The sequence below is a fragment of the Perognathus longimembris genome, chromosome 18 (assembly GCF_023159225.1).
Source record: "Perognathus longimembris pacificus isolate PPM17 chromosome 18, ASM2315922v1, whole genome shotgun sequence".
NCBI classification, from domain to species: Eukaryota; Metazoa; Chordata; class Mammalia; order Rodentia; family Heteromyidae; genus Perognathus; species Perognathus longimembris.
In genome coordinates this window covers 23,119,794-23,136,381 of record NC_063178.1, presented here as the reverse complement: position 1 = coordinate 23,136,381, position 16,588 = coordinate 23,119,794, and the positions used below count along the sequence as shown (strand labels likewise).

At 40.7% G+C, this 16,588-nt stretch overlaps 1 protein-coding gene across 3 annotated transcripts in view; it reads left to right on the top strand.

The window, feature by feature from the left end:
- Positions 1–16,588, top strand: part of Yme1l1 (YME1 like 1 ATPase) — a 44,022-nt gene that overhangs the window by 14,364 nt on the left and 13,070 nt on the right. For all 3 annotated transcript variants that reach the window (XM_048367938.1, XM_048367937.1, XM_048367936.1), the window contains exons 5-9: positions 1,640–1,749; positions 3,174–3,324; positions 3,888–3,971; positions 6,564–6,646; positions 13,120–13,210. In XM_048367938.1, coding sequence (XP_048223895.1) covers positions 1,640–1,749; positions 3,174–3,324; positions 3,888–3,971; positions 6,564–6,646; positions 13,120–13,210 — 519 coding nt within the window. The remainder of the gene's footprint in view (positions 1–1,639; positions 1,750–3,173; positions 3,325–3,887; positions 3,972–6,563; positions 6,647–13,119; positions 13,211–16,588) is intronic.

Genomic DNA, 16,588 nt, shown 5'->3' with positions numbered 1-16,588 from the left:
AGCAAAAGCAGCTCAGGAACAGTGCCCAGGTCCTGAGTTCAAGCCCAAAGACTGGCAAAAAAAAAAAAAAAAGAATATTCACTGCAGTATTATTCTTGGCAATAAATAGGGGGCCTAGAAGCATAGCTTAGTGCACATGAACTTGGACTGAACCCTCAGCACTAAAGTACTCTCAACAGTAAACAGATAATGTTCACAGTTATAAGATGACTGAATACATTGTTAGGCTCTGAAGAATTAGGACATATAAATATTATTAAGGTGCATTCACAATACTATTTCAAAATATATTCATGAGGTATCAGGACAGAGAAGAGCAAAAATGTGCATACTGTAAGAATAGACACAGAATCATTAACATTGATTACATTTGTGAAGTGGCATTGAGGTTTAAGGAATTAGGAGACAGGGTCTTCTATTAATACTTTTGTTTTAAGCATTTTGTAATTACCTAGAAAATACAAAATCAATTTGTAGATTTTGATTGGGTCTGTCTATTTTAGTGACCTGGCCTTTTTTTTTTTTTTGAAAGTGTCAAAATTTATCAGTGTCTTTTCAAAATTATATATAAGGCTGAGCACCAACAGCTCATGCCTATAATCTTAGCTACTGAGGAGGCTGAGATCTGAGGATGGCAGTTTGGAGACATCCTGGGCTGGAAAGTCAGTGAGACTGTCTCCAGTTGACCACTAAAGAAGAATCAAGGGAAGCTGTGGCTAGAGTGGTAGAGCTCAGAGACAGTGCCCAGGCTCTAAATTTAAGCCTCAGGACTGGCATATACATACACAAAAGTTAAGATCTCTTGATTCCTCTACTTTCCCTCCCATTAAGATGAGAGAAAAATGAGCAAAGATCTTAAAAAAAAATAATAGCATATACTGTATTAGAAATAGAGAAGGGAAAAGGAATATCAAAATCGAGAGACAAAGGATAAAAAGACAAACGACTCCAAAAGCCATACTTACAAAACCATTTGGTGTAAACCAACTGAACAACTCATGGTGGGGGAGAGGAAAAGGGGGAGCGGGGAGGGGGGAAATGAGGGAGGAGGTAACAGATTGTACAAGAAATATACCCATTGTCTTACTTAGGAAGTTGTAACCCCTCTGTACATCACTTTGACAATAAATAAGTTGTTATTCAGAAAAAAAAGTAATACCAAAAAATATATAAAGCACATTGAAATGTCAGACAAAAGAAGAGTATTGAAAATTTAGATATTGGGCCCAGTGTGGTGTTACAGATTTCAGTAGTCCTGATTTCTGGGAAGTGGATACTCATTCAAGGCCAGCCTAGGCAGAAAGTTAGCAAGTCCCTTTGGGAAGAAACAAGCTGGCCATGGTGGCACAGGCCTGTGATTCCATCTTGCCAGGAGGTACAGGAAGAAGCATCAAAATCTAAGACCACTACTAAGCAAAAGTAGTCTCTGGAAAAAAGCTAAAGTGAAAACGGGCTGGAGGCATTGCTCAAGTTTCAGAGCACCTGTCTATCAAGCATGAAGCCCTGAGTTCAAACCCAGGTACTGCCAAAATAGGACCTAGATACTAATTAGGATTTACAGTTAATGTCAGATTTACCCATCCCGTACGCAGTTTTCTTTTGGAACAATTTACAAAGTAAATGCTACTGTTTTGTTCAGTTTTCATACAGTCTCGAGGTTTTAAGACTTTGAAATCAAGGACACGACGTCTACAGTCTACCTCTGAGAGATTAGCAGAATCACAGAATACGGCACCATCATTTGTGAAGGTAACTAGATTTCTTTTTGCTGTCCAGAAGTAATTTACAAATTATTAAAATAATGACTTTCTAGTGTTAGGTTTCTGTGGGCTAATGGATTTTTCCCCCCATTCCTCCCACTTATGATAAGGAATTAATAAATTGTGTGGTCATGAACATATAACTCTTGGGCACCTGCCTTGTCTCTACATGCTTAGTTGTCATACGCTACTCTTTCTCATGTTAATAATTACTTATGTGCTCTGTACTGATGAATAGCCTTCACTAAAGCTAGCATTGGTGTTCAATCTACATTTGTGTTTTTCCTTATCTCTAATGTCTCCTAATTACTAAAATTCTATGGTTCCATCCTCAATCTCCCTCCTTCCTTTGTTCTCTTCCTCATTCTTTCCTTAGTGCTAGACTTTAAACTCAAGATTTATACATAATAAGCAAGGAAGCTACCACTGATCCAATACCCCCAAGCTTAAATATTTAACTGTCTTCATCTCTGTTCTGAGCATACATACACTCTAATCATTTCTTGCCTATGTAACTATATTCTCATTTATTTTCTGTGCTTCTAGTGTTGGCTACCTTCAGTCTTGCCTCCACACCTACAGTGTTTCTAAATTAGCAGTCTAATTGCATTAGTCTCCTTTATTGACCAACTCATCCTGGTATAACACTGTTTACTTGTTTGATCTCTACTAACCATTTTTGTATTCTCATCTTTCAATATGCCATGCTCTATTCCCCTCTTCTAGACATTTAAGTCTTAGCAGTTCTGTTTCTTCCATCTATCAGATTATACTCTGTATATGGTTCGTTTCCCCATTTCCCACCCACTGCTTTTTTTTCACATCGTCACCGTGTAGCATAGGGTACCATCGAAATCCTCCTGCTTTCTGAGTGCTGTGATTATTACGAGTGTGTACCACCACACTTGGCTTTGTGGTCTTGATGTCCTGTTCTCTTTAATGTCTTTTGTGTCTTCCATATATACCATTTATTTTACTACAATACTAGTGCTAATATTTATGTCTTCAGTAGACAGAAAATTTTCAGATCAATCACTTTATCTTTATATCCTCAGAGCTCTCACAAGGCCTAGTACCTGGGTATAGAGTAAACATTTTGAAGTTTTTCCTGAAGTAGACATAAAGTTGTATGACCATCAAGGAATTAAAACCCTAAGATTATGTGACTTACTACCTGTTTTCAGTGTAGTATTTTTATAGAGATTAATGCTTCACATTACTAGTTAATTAATACAGGTGTAGGTTCTACTATTAATATCCTAGTTCCTGGCAAAGTAATTCATTATTGACTATTTCTTCATTAGCAATACAAATTCTTGACTTTCAATGAATTTTTTATAGATAGTCATAATATTACTAGAGAGTAGGATTGTTGGTGCAGTCAACCAATACTGTTATGTTTTATGTACTTAGGGGTTTCTTTTGCGGGACAGAGGATCAGATGTTGAGAGTTTAGACAAACTCATGAAAACTAAAAATATACCTGAAGCTCACCAAGATGCATTTAAAACTGGTTTTGCAGAGGGTTTTCTGAAAGCTCAAGCATTAACACAAAAAACCAATGGTAAGTTAATTGAGAAAAATAAATGATGGGACAGTCCTCTATGTAAAAATGTAAATTGTCTAACTGTATTTATTACTTAAGACAACTGAAGCTGGATGTCTATAATCCTAGGTACTTGGGAGGCAGAGTTCAGGAGGATTAGTTTTAGGCCAGCTTAAAGAAACCCACAGACTTTGTCTGGGGAAACAAGAAGAAAAAAGGGGTAGAGTATGACTCAAGTTGTAGAGAGCCTGCCAAGTAAGTGTGAGGCTCTGAGTTCTAACCACAGTACTACCCTAAAAACAACAACAACAACAACAATTTAAAGCTGTATGGAAGTGGAAATACTGTTGGCAGTTTTATTTTCTTAAGAGAAAAGCCAATCAAGGACAGAAGCATGTGGCATACGTGGCTTCATGAAGTGTTAGTGTGCTGAAGAAAACCATATCAATTATACAAAAGAATGCCAGACTCAAAAACTGCATGTGATAAAGTAAGGTTATCTGTAACCCAGGATTTCATTTAATTGGGCTAATATATGTTATGGGTGACATTTGATTGAAAACTTTTCCTGTTTCTTCCAGATTCCCTAAGGCGAACTCGTTTGATTCTCTTTGTTCTGCTGTTATTTGGCATTTACGGACTCTTAAAAAACCCATTTTTATCTGGTAAAGTTTGCTTATCTGGCTTGCTGGGGTTTTTTCCCCCTTTTAGCATGTGAATTTTGTTTCTTGTTACTCAGACCTAGTATTTTTTAAAAGTCACTTGAGGTGGAGTTTAAACGGGGGTGGAGATGGTGGGGCTATGGTCACTTGAAAGGAAGGTGACAACATGACATACACCTTTCACATACAGTACTAGGCCAGAAGTCAGGGCCATGCTGGTAACCAGAATAAACTGGAAACCCGGCTTCCTCAGCTTACCCATAGATGTCTGAAAGGGACAACTATTGCACTCCTGGGCCTCTTTGTCTGGTTGAACATTGTAGAAAGGGTCATTTTTGCATATCCCCTTAACCATCTTGCATGGAGAACTATCCTTCAAGGTCTCTGTCCAGCATGGAGTCACTCTGGTCCAGTTCTTTGAATGTAGATTGTACTGGAGAAAGTCTTTAGTTACCAGAGTCTGGTCTGAGATGTTCGTCTTTGTGTGCTAGAACTGTTGTAACTGCTAGGCACTGTCCTCATTCTCAAAACAGGAGATCTTGGTCCATTCCCCAAATGTTAGTTTCAGTGCCCACTGGACCACCTTTAGCATCTAGCCCCATTAAAAGTCCCCTCGCCCCCATGTAATAAGTGAAAACATGGACTGCCAGCAGCTCCAGCTCATTCTCTCCTGCTTATTGGATGCACTCCATTTATTTCTAGACAGTCTCAGACCACTTCACATTCTCCTCCTCACCTTCACCCAAGGAATTTAATCCATGCATTTTGTCTGAACCTCCTTCCAGTACAGTTTCATGGAGAAATAGGAAGGTCATGAAGGCTGAGTGGTTCTTGTCTGTTGCCCCATTGACATCTGTATGTGTGAAATGCAATAAAGCCAGCTTTAAATGGCTCCTTCTTAATGTTACCCTTTAAAAAGTCCTTGTACTTTCCGTCATGTACTTACCCCTTCAGGAGCTCAGAGAAATCAACTGTTCTGTATGTTTATTATTTTTCTGGGCCATGTTCTTTTTCTCTGAATTGTATCTATCCTCTGAGGTTCCCACCTACACTCACATTGTTGCTGAATGGATCTTGCTGCCCCCGCTCTACGCCCACAGCTGGTCAGTGGCTCCTTTGGTGCTGCTGCAGCTATGCCTTGTCTTGTTAATTTTTTTCTTTTCATGGCTAGTCTAAGTAGTAGAGAAAGAGACTATTGTTTATAGACTGACAGTGTAGTGTAGGTGCCCATGGTCCCTGGTGAGGACCTCATGATATATTGCATCACAGGGGGAGTGCGTGCAAGAGGGAGAGGTCACATGGTGAGACAAAGTTAAGGGCAGCTGGAGAGGTGCTGGACTGGTTCTTGTTAGAACAGTCCTCTTGTGAGAACTAGTTCAGGATCTGCAGCCCTTCAGAAGCACCACTCCATTGCCTGCCCTTGCTAGCACGTCCACACTGCAGACCAGCCTCCCAGCACGGAAACAATGCATTAAGGCAGCTCCTACATACTCAAACCCTAGTGAAGCTTTTCATTTCTAGTAGTGGCTACAGTTTCCCAGGTTTTTAGAAAAATTATACCTGTTTAATAATCGAATTTTTAAACTATACAGAAGAATTTTATAATAGCAAAAAAAAGGAAAATAGTCTTTTCCAAAGATAAAGTTGAAATGACTCCAATATTTTTCTCAGTTTGCAGGTCTAAAGATATATTGTCTTGGGGCTGGGGATATGGCCTAGTGGCAAGAGTGCTTGCCTCGTATACATGAGGCCCTGGGTTCAATTCCCCAGCACCACATATACAGAAAACGGCCAGAAGCGGAGCTGTGGCTCAAGTGGCAGAGTGCTAGCCTTGAGCAAAAAGAAGCCAGGGACAGTGCTCAGGCCCTGAGTCGAAGCCCCAGGACTGGCCAAAAAAAAAAAAAAAAAAGATATATTGTCTTTAAAAAATAGTAAGCTAAATTTTAGTGTCTATTCTAGAATTACCTTAGTGGCCTCTTACATGTTGTTGATATGTTAAACCTTTTGTACAAAAAATAAAAGTTAATTATCTTTTAAATTATATGTAGATAGTTGTACAAAGGGGTTTCAATTCAACCTGTCAATTTTTGTGTATAAATTAGTGTGCTTCTTCCATCATTCTCCCTTCCCCTCTATCCCAATTCCACCCAACACCTTGGTTCCTAGGTATGTTTTCACATATGTTTATGCACTATTATGTCCATATTCACTCTCCATTCTTCTCTCCATTTGTCTGGCCCCTCTCTTCCAAAGCAGCATCACCCTCAGACAAGACTTTTTTTTTTGCCAGTCCTTGAACTCAGGGCCTGAGCACTGTCCCTGGCTTCTTTTTGCTCTAGGCTAGCACTTTACCTCTTGAGCCACAGCACCACTTCTGGCTTTTTCTATATATGTAGTACTCAGGAATTGAACCCATGGTTTCATGTATGTGAGGCAAGAACTTTACCACTAGGCCATATTCCCAGCCAAAGACTTTTTTTTTTAACTTTATTTTTTGCTTTTAATTTTAATTTCTCTTTTCTTTCTTACATATATAAATAAGGTTCCAGTTGGAGTTTTATTAATCTACAAAATATTATTATCTATTTTCTTTAGTTCGCTTCCGGACAACCACAGGGCTTGATTCTGGAGTAGATCCTGTCCAGATGAAAAATGTCACCTTTGAGCATGTTAAAGGAGTAAGTTTTCTTTGTCTTCTTTGTACATTATCTAATGGATAATCTAGTAATAAAGTCAACATTTGAGTGTAAGGTTCTAAATTAGGTATTCTATCTTCTTAGAAATACTGGAAATTTCAGGGTTTTAGAGTAAATGGTAACAGTAGATCAAATCTTACTTCGTGGTAGAGGTTAGTATTAGTTTGTGATGGAGCAGCATCATTTTATAGCAAAATGACTCAGGTCTTAGAAGTCAAGTAGACTTGGAACATTGCACAAGTGGTACAGTGCCTGCTTACCAAGTGCAAAGTCCTGAGCTCGAACTCCTGTACTACAAAGAAAAAAAAGTCAAATAGGATAAGGTTTCAAATTCATTTTTTACGTTATTGGCTATGTGACCTTGAACTTCCTGTAGATTCTCACAAATAATAAATACATGTACTTGACACATAGTAATCAGTAAATAACATATCTTTATTGATTCCTCATATTGATCTTATAACTCTACTATTTAAAACATATACACAGGGGCTGGGAATATGGCCAACTGGCAAGAGTGCTTGACTCATATACATGAAGACCTGGGTTCAGTTCCCCAGCACCACATATATAGAATAAATAAAATAAAATAAAACAAATACACAGGCCTGGCACCAGTGGCTCACGCCTATAATCCTAGCTACTCAGGAGGCTGAGATCTGAGGATCGTGGCTCAAAGCCAAGCCAGCCCAACAGGAAAGTCTCTCCAATTAACCACCAGAAAACTAGAAGAGGCCCCTTAGCTCAAAGTGGTAAAGCTCTAGCCTTGAACAAACAAGCTCAGTGACAGTTTCCAGGCTCTGAATTCAAGCCCATGACTAATTGACACAAATAAATAAGTGAAACATATAGACAATATATATTTCTTCCATGGTTATGATAAATGCTAGTTTAATGAATATAGCTAATGGATGAATATAATACTTAATAGTGTCTATAACTACCCTGTTTAAGATGCTGTGATAGAAACAAATTCCTGCTCTCTTGGAGTTTAAATTATTTTTTTGTTTGTTTCATTTTGTTTTTGCCAGTCCTGGCCCTTCAAGTCAGGGCCTGGGCTTTATCCCTGAGCCTCTCCAAGGCTAGAGTTCTACCACTTGAGTCACAGCACCACTTAGGGCTTTTTCTGTTTATGTGGTACTGTGGAATTGAACCCAGGGCTTCATGTATACTTCATGTAAGCACTCTACCACTAAGCCACATTCCCAACCTGGAGTTTAAATTCTCAAAGCAGGGGGCTGGGGATATGGCCTAGTGGCAAGAGAGCTTGCCTCGTATACATGAGGCCCTGGGTTCGATTCCCCAGCACCACATATACAGAAAACAGCCAGAAGTGGCGCTGTGGCTCAAGTGGCAGAGTGCTAGCCTTGAGGAAGCCAGGGATAGTGCTCAGGCCCCGAGTCCAAGGCCCAGGACTGGCAAAAAGTTAATAAATAAATAAATAAATTCTCAAAGCAGGAATTAAATGATGTTGTACATAATAAAATAAGAGTATTAATGGGTGACTAGATCTGAGCCCCACCAGCAGGAAGTAGCCAAAGACTACTTCAGCTTTTAGCTTTCTTTTTTTTTTTTTTGCCAGTCTTGGGGCTTGAACTCAGGGCCTGCATGTTGTCCTTGAGCTTCTTTATGCTCAAGGCTAGTGCTCTACCACTTGAGCCACTGCACCACTTCATGGCTTCAACTTTCTGTTCCCCAAAAGACTTCAGAATTTTAAGCACTGAAGTGGGGAATGGTAGGTAGCAATTAAGAAATGGCAAAAGAAACCCAATAAGGTCTTTTGATAGAAAACTTTATAATTACACTTTCCAGCCAGTTTACTGACACACCAAAGTCATGGAATATTACAGGACATATATTTTTGTGTACTCTACCAACTTAAGGATTAAGGATAAACATCATCCCAACCTAAGGGGGATTAGTGAGTAGTTCCGATCCCACCCGGGCCAGTAAACGTGCTCGAGATCAAATCAAGTTTAGTACACTTTTCCCATCCTTGGAACACTTACTTGCCCGTGGAGGACTGATCTGGGGAGGTATTTACTGCTCTAGGCCTCTTACACTTCAATAAAAACTTGAATAAGAATAATGGTCATTCTGTCCCCAGAGATGACCCTCCCTCCCCACTTTGAGTTTTTATTAAAAGTTTACTTCCGAGGCTGGGAATATGGCCTAGTGGCAAGAGCGCTTGCCTTGTATACATGAAGCCCTGGGTTTGATTCCCCAGCACTACATATATAGAAAATGGCCAGAAGTGGCGCTGTGGCTCAAGTGGCAGAGTGCTAGCCTTGAGCAAAAAGAAGCCAGGGACAGTGCTCAGGCCCTGAGTCCAAGGCCCAGGACTAGCAATAAATAAATAAATAAATAAAAGTTTACTTCCTAATGAACTTTCCTATCACTTCCACTGAAAGAAGGAGTGCATTAATGGATGATAAAAGTACTTGTGGGGAAAATCAGAATAAGTCAAAGTTCTTCCAGAGGGTTATAATGGCTTTTATTTGCAAACTTTAGTTGTACAAGGCATATAAAATGTATCCTGATAAGACTTGCTCCAAAAAGGATTGTAATTTTAAGTTAGGGTTTGTTTTTTTTTAAGAGTATAATGGAATCATATTAGTTAAAAATAAAAATGCCAGGTAGTGGTGCTCACACCTGTAATCCTAGCTACTCAGAAGGCTGAGATCTTTTTTTTTATTTTTTATTTTTTTGCCAGTCCTCGGCCTTGAACTTAGGGCCTGAGCACTGTCCCTGGCTTTTTTTTTTTGTCTCAAGACTAGCACTCTGCCACTTGACTCACAGCACCACTTCTGGCCTTTTCTATATATGTGGTGCTGAGGAATCGAACCCAGGGCTTCCTGTATACGAGGCGAGCTCTCTTGCCACTAGGCCGTATTCCCAGCCCCAAGTCTGAGATCTTATGATCATGATTGGAGGCCAGACTGGGAAGAAAATTCCAGGAAAGTCTGTGAGACTGTTTTATGTTTAATTAACCAGAGAAAGCTGCAAGTGGAACTGTCGCTCAAATGGTAGAGTGCACTAGCCTTTATTAAACAAAAAAGTTCAGACAGTTCCTAAGCCCTGTGTTTAGGCCCAGGACCTACACACATATGCAAGTGGGCATGAGCGCCCACGGGCATGTGCACACATACACAGATAAGTAATAATACTAATAGTTTTACCTACTCTGTTGTGTAGTATGAATGATATATATTAACAGATTATTTAAAAAGTTCAAGTAAGGGATAATGTTGGGTTTGACCAACATTGCTGCACTGGACTTGGTGAAACAGATTCTGAATCCATGTTTTAGGGGTAGAGACAACAGGAATTCCTGAGTAAAATTTAGAATACGAAAAAGAAGAATGAATGATGAGCTGATCTTTGTTAGTAGTGGTGACACACCTTGCAACCCTGGCACTGCAGAAGCTGAGGCAGAGGATTGAGAGGCCCAGGCCCGCATAGCACACAGAGGTAGAACCTACCTCAAGAAAAAACAAAATCAATGCAACTTAGAAGAATGGAGTTGTCACTTTCTGAGGGTTCAAATAAGTCATTTGAGGTGTCAAACCTATTGGGAGTAAGGATTGAAAATGCAGTTGTGATGCTGTCAGAAGATATTACAAGTACTGAGTGTGTACCTGCATATATCATTTTGGGACACTGAGAAAGGTCTAGGCTAGAATTCAAAATACCAGGGTTTTGGTTTGAAGGCGTGGCTCAAGTATAGTGATTATGTGCAGTTTGAATTGTTGGTGTGGATTGCCCTCCACTTTTTTTTTTTTTCTTTTGGCCAGTCCTGGGCCTTGAACTCAGGGCCTGAGCACTGTCCCTGGCTTCTTCCCGCTCAAGGCTAGCACTCCGCCACTTGAGCCACAGCGCCGCTTCTGGCCGTTTTCTGTATATGTGGTGCTGGGGAATCGAACCTAGGGCCTCGTGTATCTGAGGCAGGCACTCTTGCCACTAGGCTATATCCCCAGCCCCTACCCTCCACTTTTTGTCTCATGTCAGGGTGCCTGTTTGGGGAGGAAATGGTAGTTTACTCTCCCGTAACCCAGCCACTTTACAGGTAGAGATATGGAGGATCACAAAGAGTCCAGCTTGGATAAAAACTTAGCAAGACTCCACCTCAACTAGTAATCTGGTTGTGATGGTACAGTCCTGTTATCCTAGGTATGAGAGGTGTAAAAAGCAGGATTGCCTTCAAGGTTGGCAGGACAAAAACTCAAAAGACTTTCTCCCCAAAATAACTAAAGAAAGACTGAAAACATACCTAGCAAGCATTCAAACTCCCAATTCCACCACCACACACAAAACAAGTACCCACTTTGAACTGAACCTGCATTTAAGCTATGGCCTGTTAAGTCATTCTTCTCTTTTTCCTGCAATGTATAAAGTTCCTTATGAATAGATACATTTGGGGATAATGGGATCTCTGAGTACAAAAGTAAAAACATGCTAATAAATATAAATATCCATAAACATAATTACTTAGATGGTTAAGCATAGAACATGAATCAACCTATATACTACTAAAAAGAAGGAAAGGGGAGAATGGCAAAAGAAGATGAATAACTGTAACAGCAGAAATATTCATGAGAGCAGCACTGAGAAACTCAACAAAAGTTAAGGATCACTAGGGAGATAGAAGAAAAGAGAGGCTCTATAGGCAAGTGCGAACCAGCAGATAGTAGGGGAGGTTGTGCCCAGGAGGATAAACAAGATTGAGTGTTGTCGAGATCGAATACTAGACGGTTTACAACTATTAAGGTGGAATCAGGAAATCTGTTGGAGACACTTAGAAGAAAGGGTTCAAGGAATGTGATAGATGGGATGAAATTGATTGGAATATAGTGTTAACCTGTATGGAGATATAACAATGAATCCATAAGTGATAGAAGTCAATAAAACAAAAAAAACTAACGATAAGCGATGACTAAACGTTAGGAAAGGAGACATCACATTTAAAGTAGACACAAAGCTCTTTTTTTGTTGCCAGTCCTGGGCCTTGGACTCAGAGCCTGAGCACTGTCCCTGGCTTCTTTTTGCTCAAGGCTAGCACTCTGCCACTTGAGCCACCGTGCCACTTCTAGCTTTTTGTGGTGCTGAGGAATTGAACCCAGGGTTTTATGTATACGAGGCAAGCACTCTACCACTAGGCCATATTCTCAGCCCAGTTTTGTACGTTCTTAAAAGAAATTGAAGGAATCATCTCTTGCCTCAAATTTCAGAATATGTAGGCATATCTTTATATATATCTGCCTCAAGAATATTAATGAAGATTGTTTATAACTTTATTAGCTGGATTCCCTTAACCCTATATTCTTTTTTTTTTTTTTTTTTTTTTTTGGGTGGTAGTATGGGTATCATGGCTTGAACTAAGGACCTCATATTTTCACTTGACTTTCTTGTTCCCTGCTGGTGTTCTGCCACTTGAACTGTGCCTCCAGTCTGGTAATTTGCTAGTTAATTAAAGGTGGAGTTTCAAAGACTTTTCTGCCTGCGTTGACTTTGAACCTCTATTGTTTAGGTTTCAGCCTCCTTAGTAGATAGAATTATAGGTGTGAGCCACTGAATTCCTGGCTTTTTAAAAATTATCACACATTGGTTATATGGGGAGAGATTTCATTGTTCTTGTAGTCCTACTATTCTTAATGTATATCAGTTGTACAAGGGGAGTTTTACTGTGACATTTCTACCCATATACATAGTGTGTCTGCTCAGCCTAACCGGTCACTCTCCCCAACCCACTCCCCCTTCTTTTTTTTTTTTCCAGTCCTGGGGCTTGAACTGGGCCTGAGCACTGCCCCTGGCTTCTTTTTGCTCAAGGCTAGCACTCTGCCACTTGAGCCACAGCGCCACTTCTGGCCTTTTTGGATATGTGGTGCTGGGGGATCAAACCCACGGCTTCATGTATATGAAGGGAGCACTTTACTCCTAGGCCATACCCCCCCCCCCTTCTCCTTGTTAAAACAGTTTCAACAAGTTTCATTGTTCTATTTTCTTCCATGCAAATAAACTACCTGACCATATTCATCTTTACTTATGCTCTATTTGCCCTTTCTCCCTAGTCTCTCTACCTCCCTTTCCTCCAAACTGGGCTTTTTACTTTCTCCATTATTCAATCTTTCTTTTCTTCTTCTTTTATTCCTTTTTTTTTTTTTTTTGATGTGTGTTATTTGCACCCAAAGGGTGCCACTATGGTATTTCCAACATGGATATATTAAGTTTTGCTTAGGTTTGGTAGGATCAGGAGACCGTATAATTGGAAGTAAGGGTTAGGAGAAAACCTTGTATGTTGAAAAAGAGAATGTTTTTATGTACTTCTTGGTAATAAAGTTAAGGCCCAGTTAATTCCCTATCCAAATTAAAAATTATGAGTTACAAAGAGGAAATCTTGATTAGCCAAATCTAATCAACATTATTTAAAAGTCATTTAGTAAATTCTGTCACTTCAGGTGGAGGAAGCTAAACAAGAATTACAGGAGGTTGTTGAGTTCTTGAAAAATCCCCAAAAATTTACTGCACTTGGCGGTAAACTCCCAAAAGGTAAGATATTTTCCCTTTTATCATGATTTGATGTCATTGTATTAATTTTATTTCATTACATTTTAGAGTAAGATTAACATTTCATTCTTTTATTTTTGTGCCGGTCCTGGGGCTTGAACTCAAGGCTTGGGCACTGTCCCTGAGCCACTTGAGCCATAGCTCTACTATTTCTGTTTCTTTGTTTTTGTTTTGTTAGTTTGTTAGCTGTTACACTTTCTTCCCTAGGTTGGCTTTGAGCCATGATTCTCATATCTCAGCCTCCTGAGTAGGTAGATTACAGTGAGTTATCAGCACCCATCTAAGATTTCTTTTCTTTTTTTGTGCTGGTGTTCCCTGAGCTTTTTTTGCTCAAGGGTAGTGCTCTTTACCATTCGAGCTACAGCTCCAATTCTAGTTTTCAGTTGTTAATTGGGTACAAGAATCTCACAGGGCTGGGAATATGGCCTAGTGGGAAAGTGCTTGCCTCGTATACATGAAGCCCTGGGTTCGATTCCTCAGCACCACATATATAGAAAAAAGCCGGAAGTGGCGCTGTGGCTCAAGTGGTAGAGTGCTAGCCTTGAGCAGAAAGAAGCCAGGGGCAGTGCTCAGGCCCTGAGTGCAAGCCCCAGGACTGGCAAAAAAAAAAAAAAAAGAATCTCATATACTTTTTCTGCTTAGGCTGGTTGTGGACCGTGACCCTCAAGATCTAAGCCTCATGAGTAGCTAAGATTACAGGCATGAGCCACCAGCACCCAGCTGTTTCTTTTTTTTTCTTTTTTTTTTTTATCCTCAAATATTTGTTTATTTTTACAAATTCTCCCTCTCTGAAAGTTCAGTAACACACTTTTTCTAGGAACCTAAATTTCACAATGTGTCTTTGGAGACCTTGTAATTAAAGTTATCCAAAGTTGGGGTTGGGGATATGGCCTAGTGGCAAGAGTGCTTGCCTTGTATACATGAGGCCCTGGGTTCGATTCCCCAGCACCACATATATAGAAAATGGCCAGAAGTGGCGCTGTGGCTCAGGTGGCAGAGTGCTAGCCTTGAGCAAAAAGAAGCCAGGAACAGTGCTCAGGCCCTGAGTCCAAGCCCCAGGACTGGCAAAAAAAAAAAAAAAGTTATCCAAAGTTCCTGATCTGGAATATTTTTCAGATGACAGTAGAGTCTTTCTTAATGGTGAATGATTACTTTTCTTCAGTTCAGCCAACAACTGTGTAAGCTTCTTTCCACTCAGGGAATTTATTGTATCTTTGGGAAAGTAAAAGAAAGAAATGATGAAGAGTTTGTGTCTCCCACCGTTTCCTTCCCTTCTCCCATATCTTGTGTCTAAGCTGGAACTCATCAGAGGAAAGCTGGCGCCTGAAATCCTAGATCCTCCAGAGGCTGAGATTTGAGAACTGAGGTGTGAATCCAGCCTGGGCAAGAAAGCCCAAGAGACTGGGACTTCCAGTTAACCACCTAAAAGCCAGAAGTGGAGCCATAGCTCAAATGATAGAATAACAGCCTTGAGGGAAAAAGCTAAGGGATGATGCTCCCACCCCAGAGGGGGGAGAGGAGGGGGAGGAAGGGGAAAGGAGGAGGAGGAGAATGAGGACTATTTGATGCCACTTCCTATAAGCCTGCCAGCCAGCCAACAACTAATTCCCAGCACTCCTAGTGGACCGTTATCCCGTGTATCTTAGCAACACATGCAACAGACACACAAACACACACAGACACAGATGACACACAGCCTTGACAAATGCTACAATGACAGTGAACTGAGTCATGTTGTCAGAAAACACCCCTTCCTTCCATGGCAGAATGCAGAACATACCCGTGGACGATTGGCCTGTGCTGGAAAATGCACAGCAAACGGGAGCTGGGGTGAACCACACAGGGCTGAGAAGTGGTGCTCACACTGTCTCAGTGCTAGGCTACAATCCCCATGGTTGTCAAATGTGTGTGACAGCCACAGGCCCTGAGCCATGACAATCCAAAGTCCCTATCCGCAGAGCAACCTGTGAGTGGTGTTTTCCTGTTCACGAGCCAAGAGGTCTTCCTGGCCCCCAGAGCCAAAATGTGTTATATATGTGGATGTGTGTGTGTGTGTGTGTGTGTGTGTGTGTGTGTGTGTGTGTGTGAATATCACAATGAAACTCCTTTGCACAATTAATTTATGCTAATAAAATATTTCTGAGGTATAAATTGGCTTGAAGAGCTTCTTTCTCAAGTACAGATACTACTGGGAGGAAAAGGAAGGCTAAAGAGCCCAAGTTCCTGGCACCGACAGGCTCAGGCAGGAGGCACTTGGGTGTGTGCCGCGTTTGGGTAAATCTACCTGACTGCATGGCATGGGTTCTCTGACCCTGTGCTGTCCCACGTGGTACCCACACCACCCACCAAGCAATGGAGGCACTCAACCTGGGAGGCACCAATTCCTATGAGCGCATTTCTGAGACTCAAAATATTTGTAAATGTTGAAATTGTTCTATCTGGATTATATCCAGGGTTAGGTAAGGTAATATTAAATGATTTATATACTTCTTTAACATGGCTACCAGGAAACAAGGTAACAATGGCTCACCTTGTATTTCTCCTGGATAGAGATGAGATTTCAATGCGACAAAGCTGCTGTGAGTGAGTGTGTGTGTGTGTGTGTGTGTGTGTGTGCTGATGTCCAGCTGTTTCTTAATTCCTATTTTCAAAAATAGTTCTATAACCAGTTTTATTTTTTTAATTAGCTTACATTAGTTATACAGAGGGGAATTTATCTTATCTCATTTTATTTTTGCCAGTCCTGGGGCTTGAACTCAGGGCTTAGCCACTGTCCCTGAGTTTCTTTTATTCAAGGCTAGCACTATACCACTTGAGCAACAGCGCTACTCACTTCTGGCTTTTTTCTTTTTCTTTTCTTTCTTTTCTTTTTTGTTTTGTTTTGTTTTTGTTGCCAGTCCTGGGGCTTGAACTCAGGGCCTGAGCATTGCCCCTGGCTTCTTTTGGCTCAGCACCACAGTGGCACCACAGTGCCACTTCTGGCTTTTTCTATCTATGTGGTGCTGGGGGATCAAACCCAGGGCTTCATGTATACAAGGTGAGCACTTTACCACTAGGCCATATTCCCAGCCTCCTGGCTTTTTTCTGTTTATGTGGTACTGAGGAATTGAACCCAGGGCTTTATGTATGCTAGGTAAGCACTCTACCACTAAGCCACGTTCCCAGCCCCAGAAGGGAATTTCATGGTTACATTTTCTCACATGTTCTACAACCACTTTTTAAAATCAGTGCTTTGTATCTAGTATCATTTCTGCAAGAAGCAGTTTTTTGTTTTTTTGGTTTTTTGTTTTGCCAGTCCTGGGGCTTGGACTCAGGGCCTGAGCACTGTCCCTGGCTTCTTTTTGCTCAAGGCTAGCACTC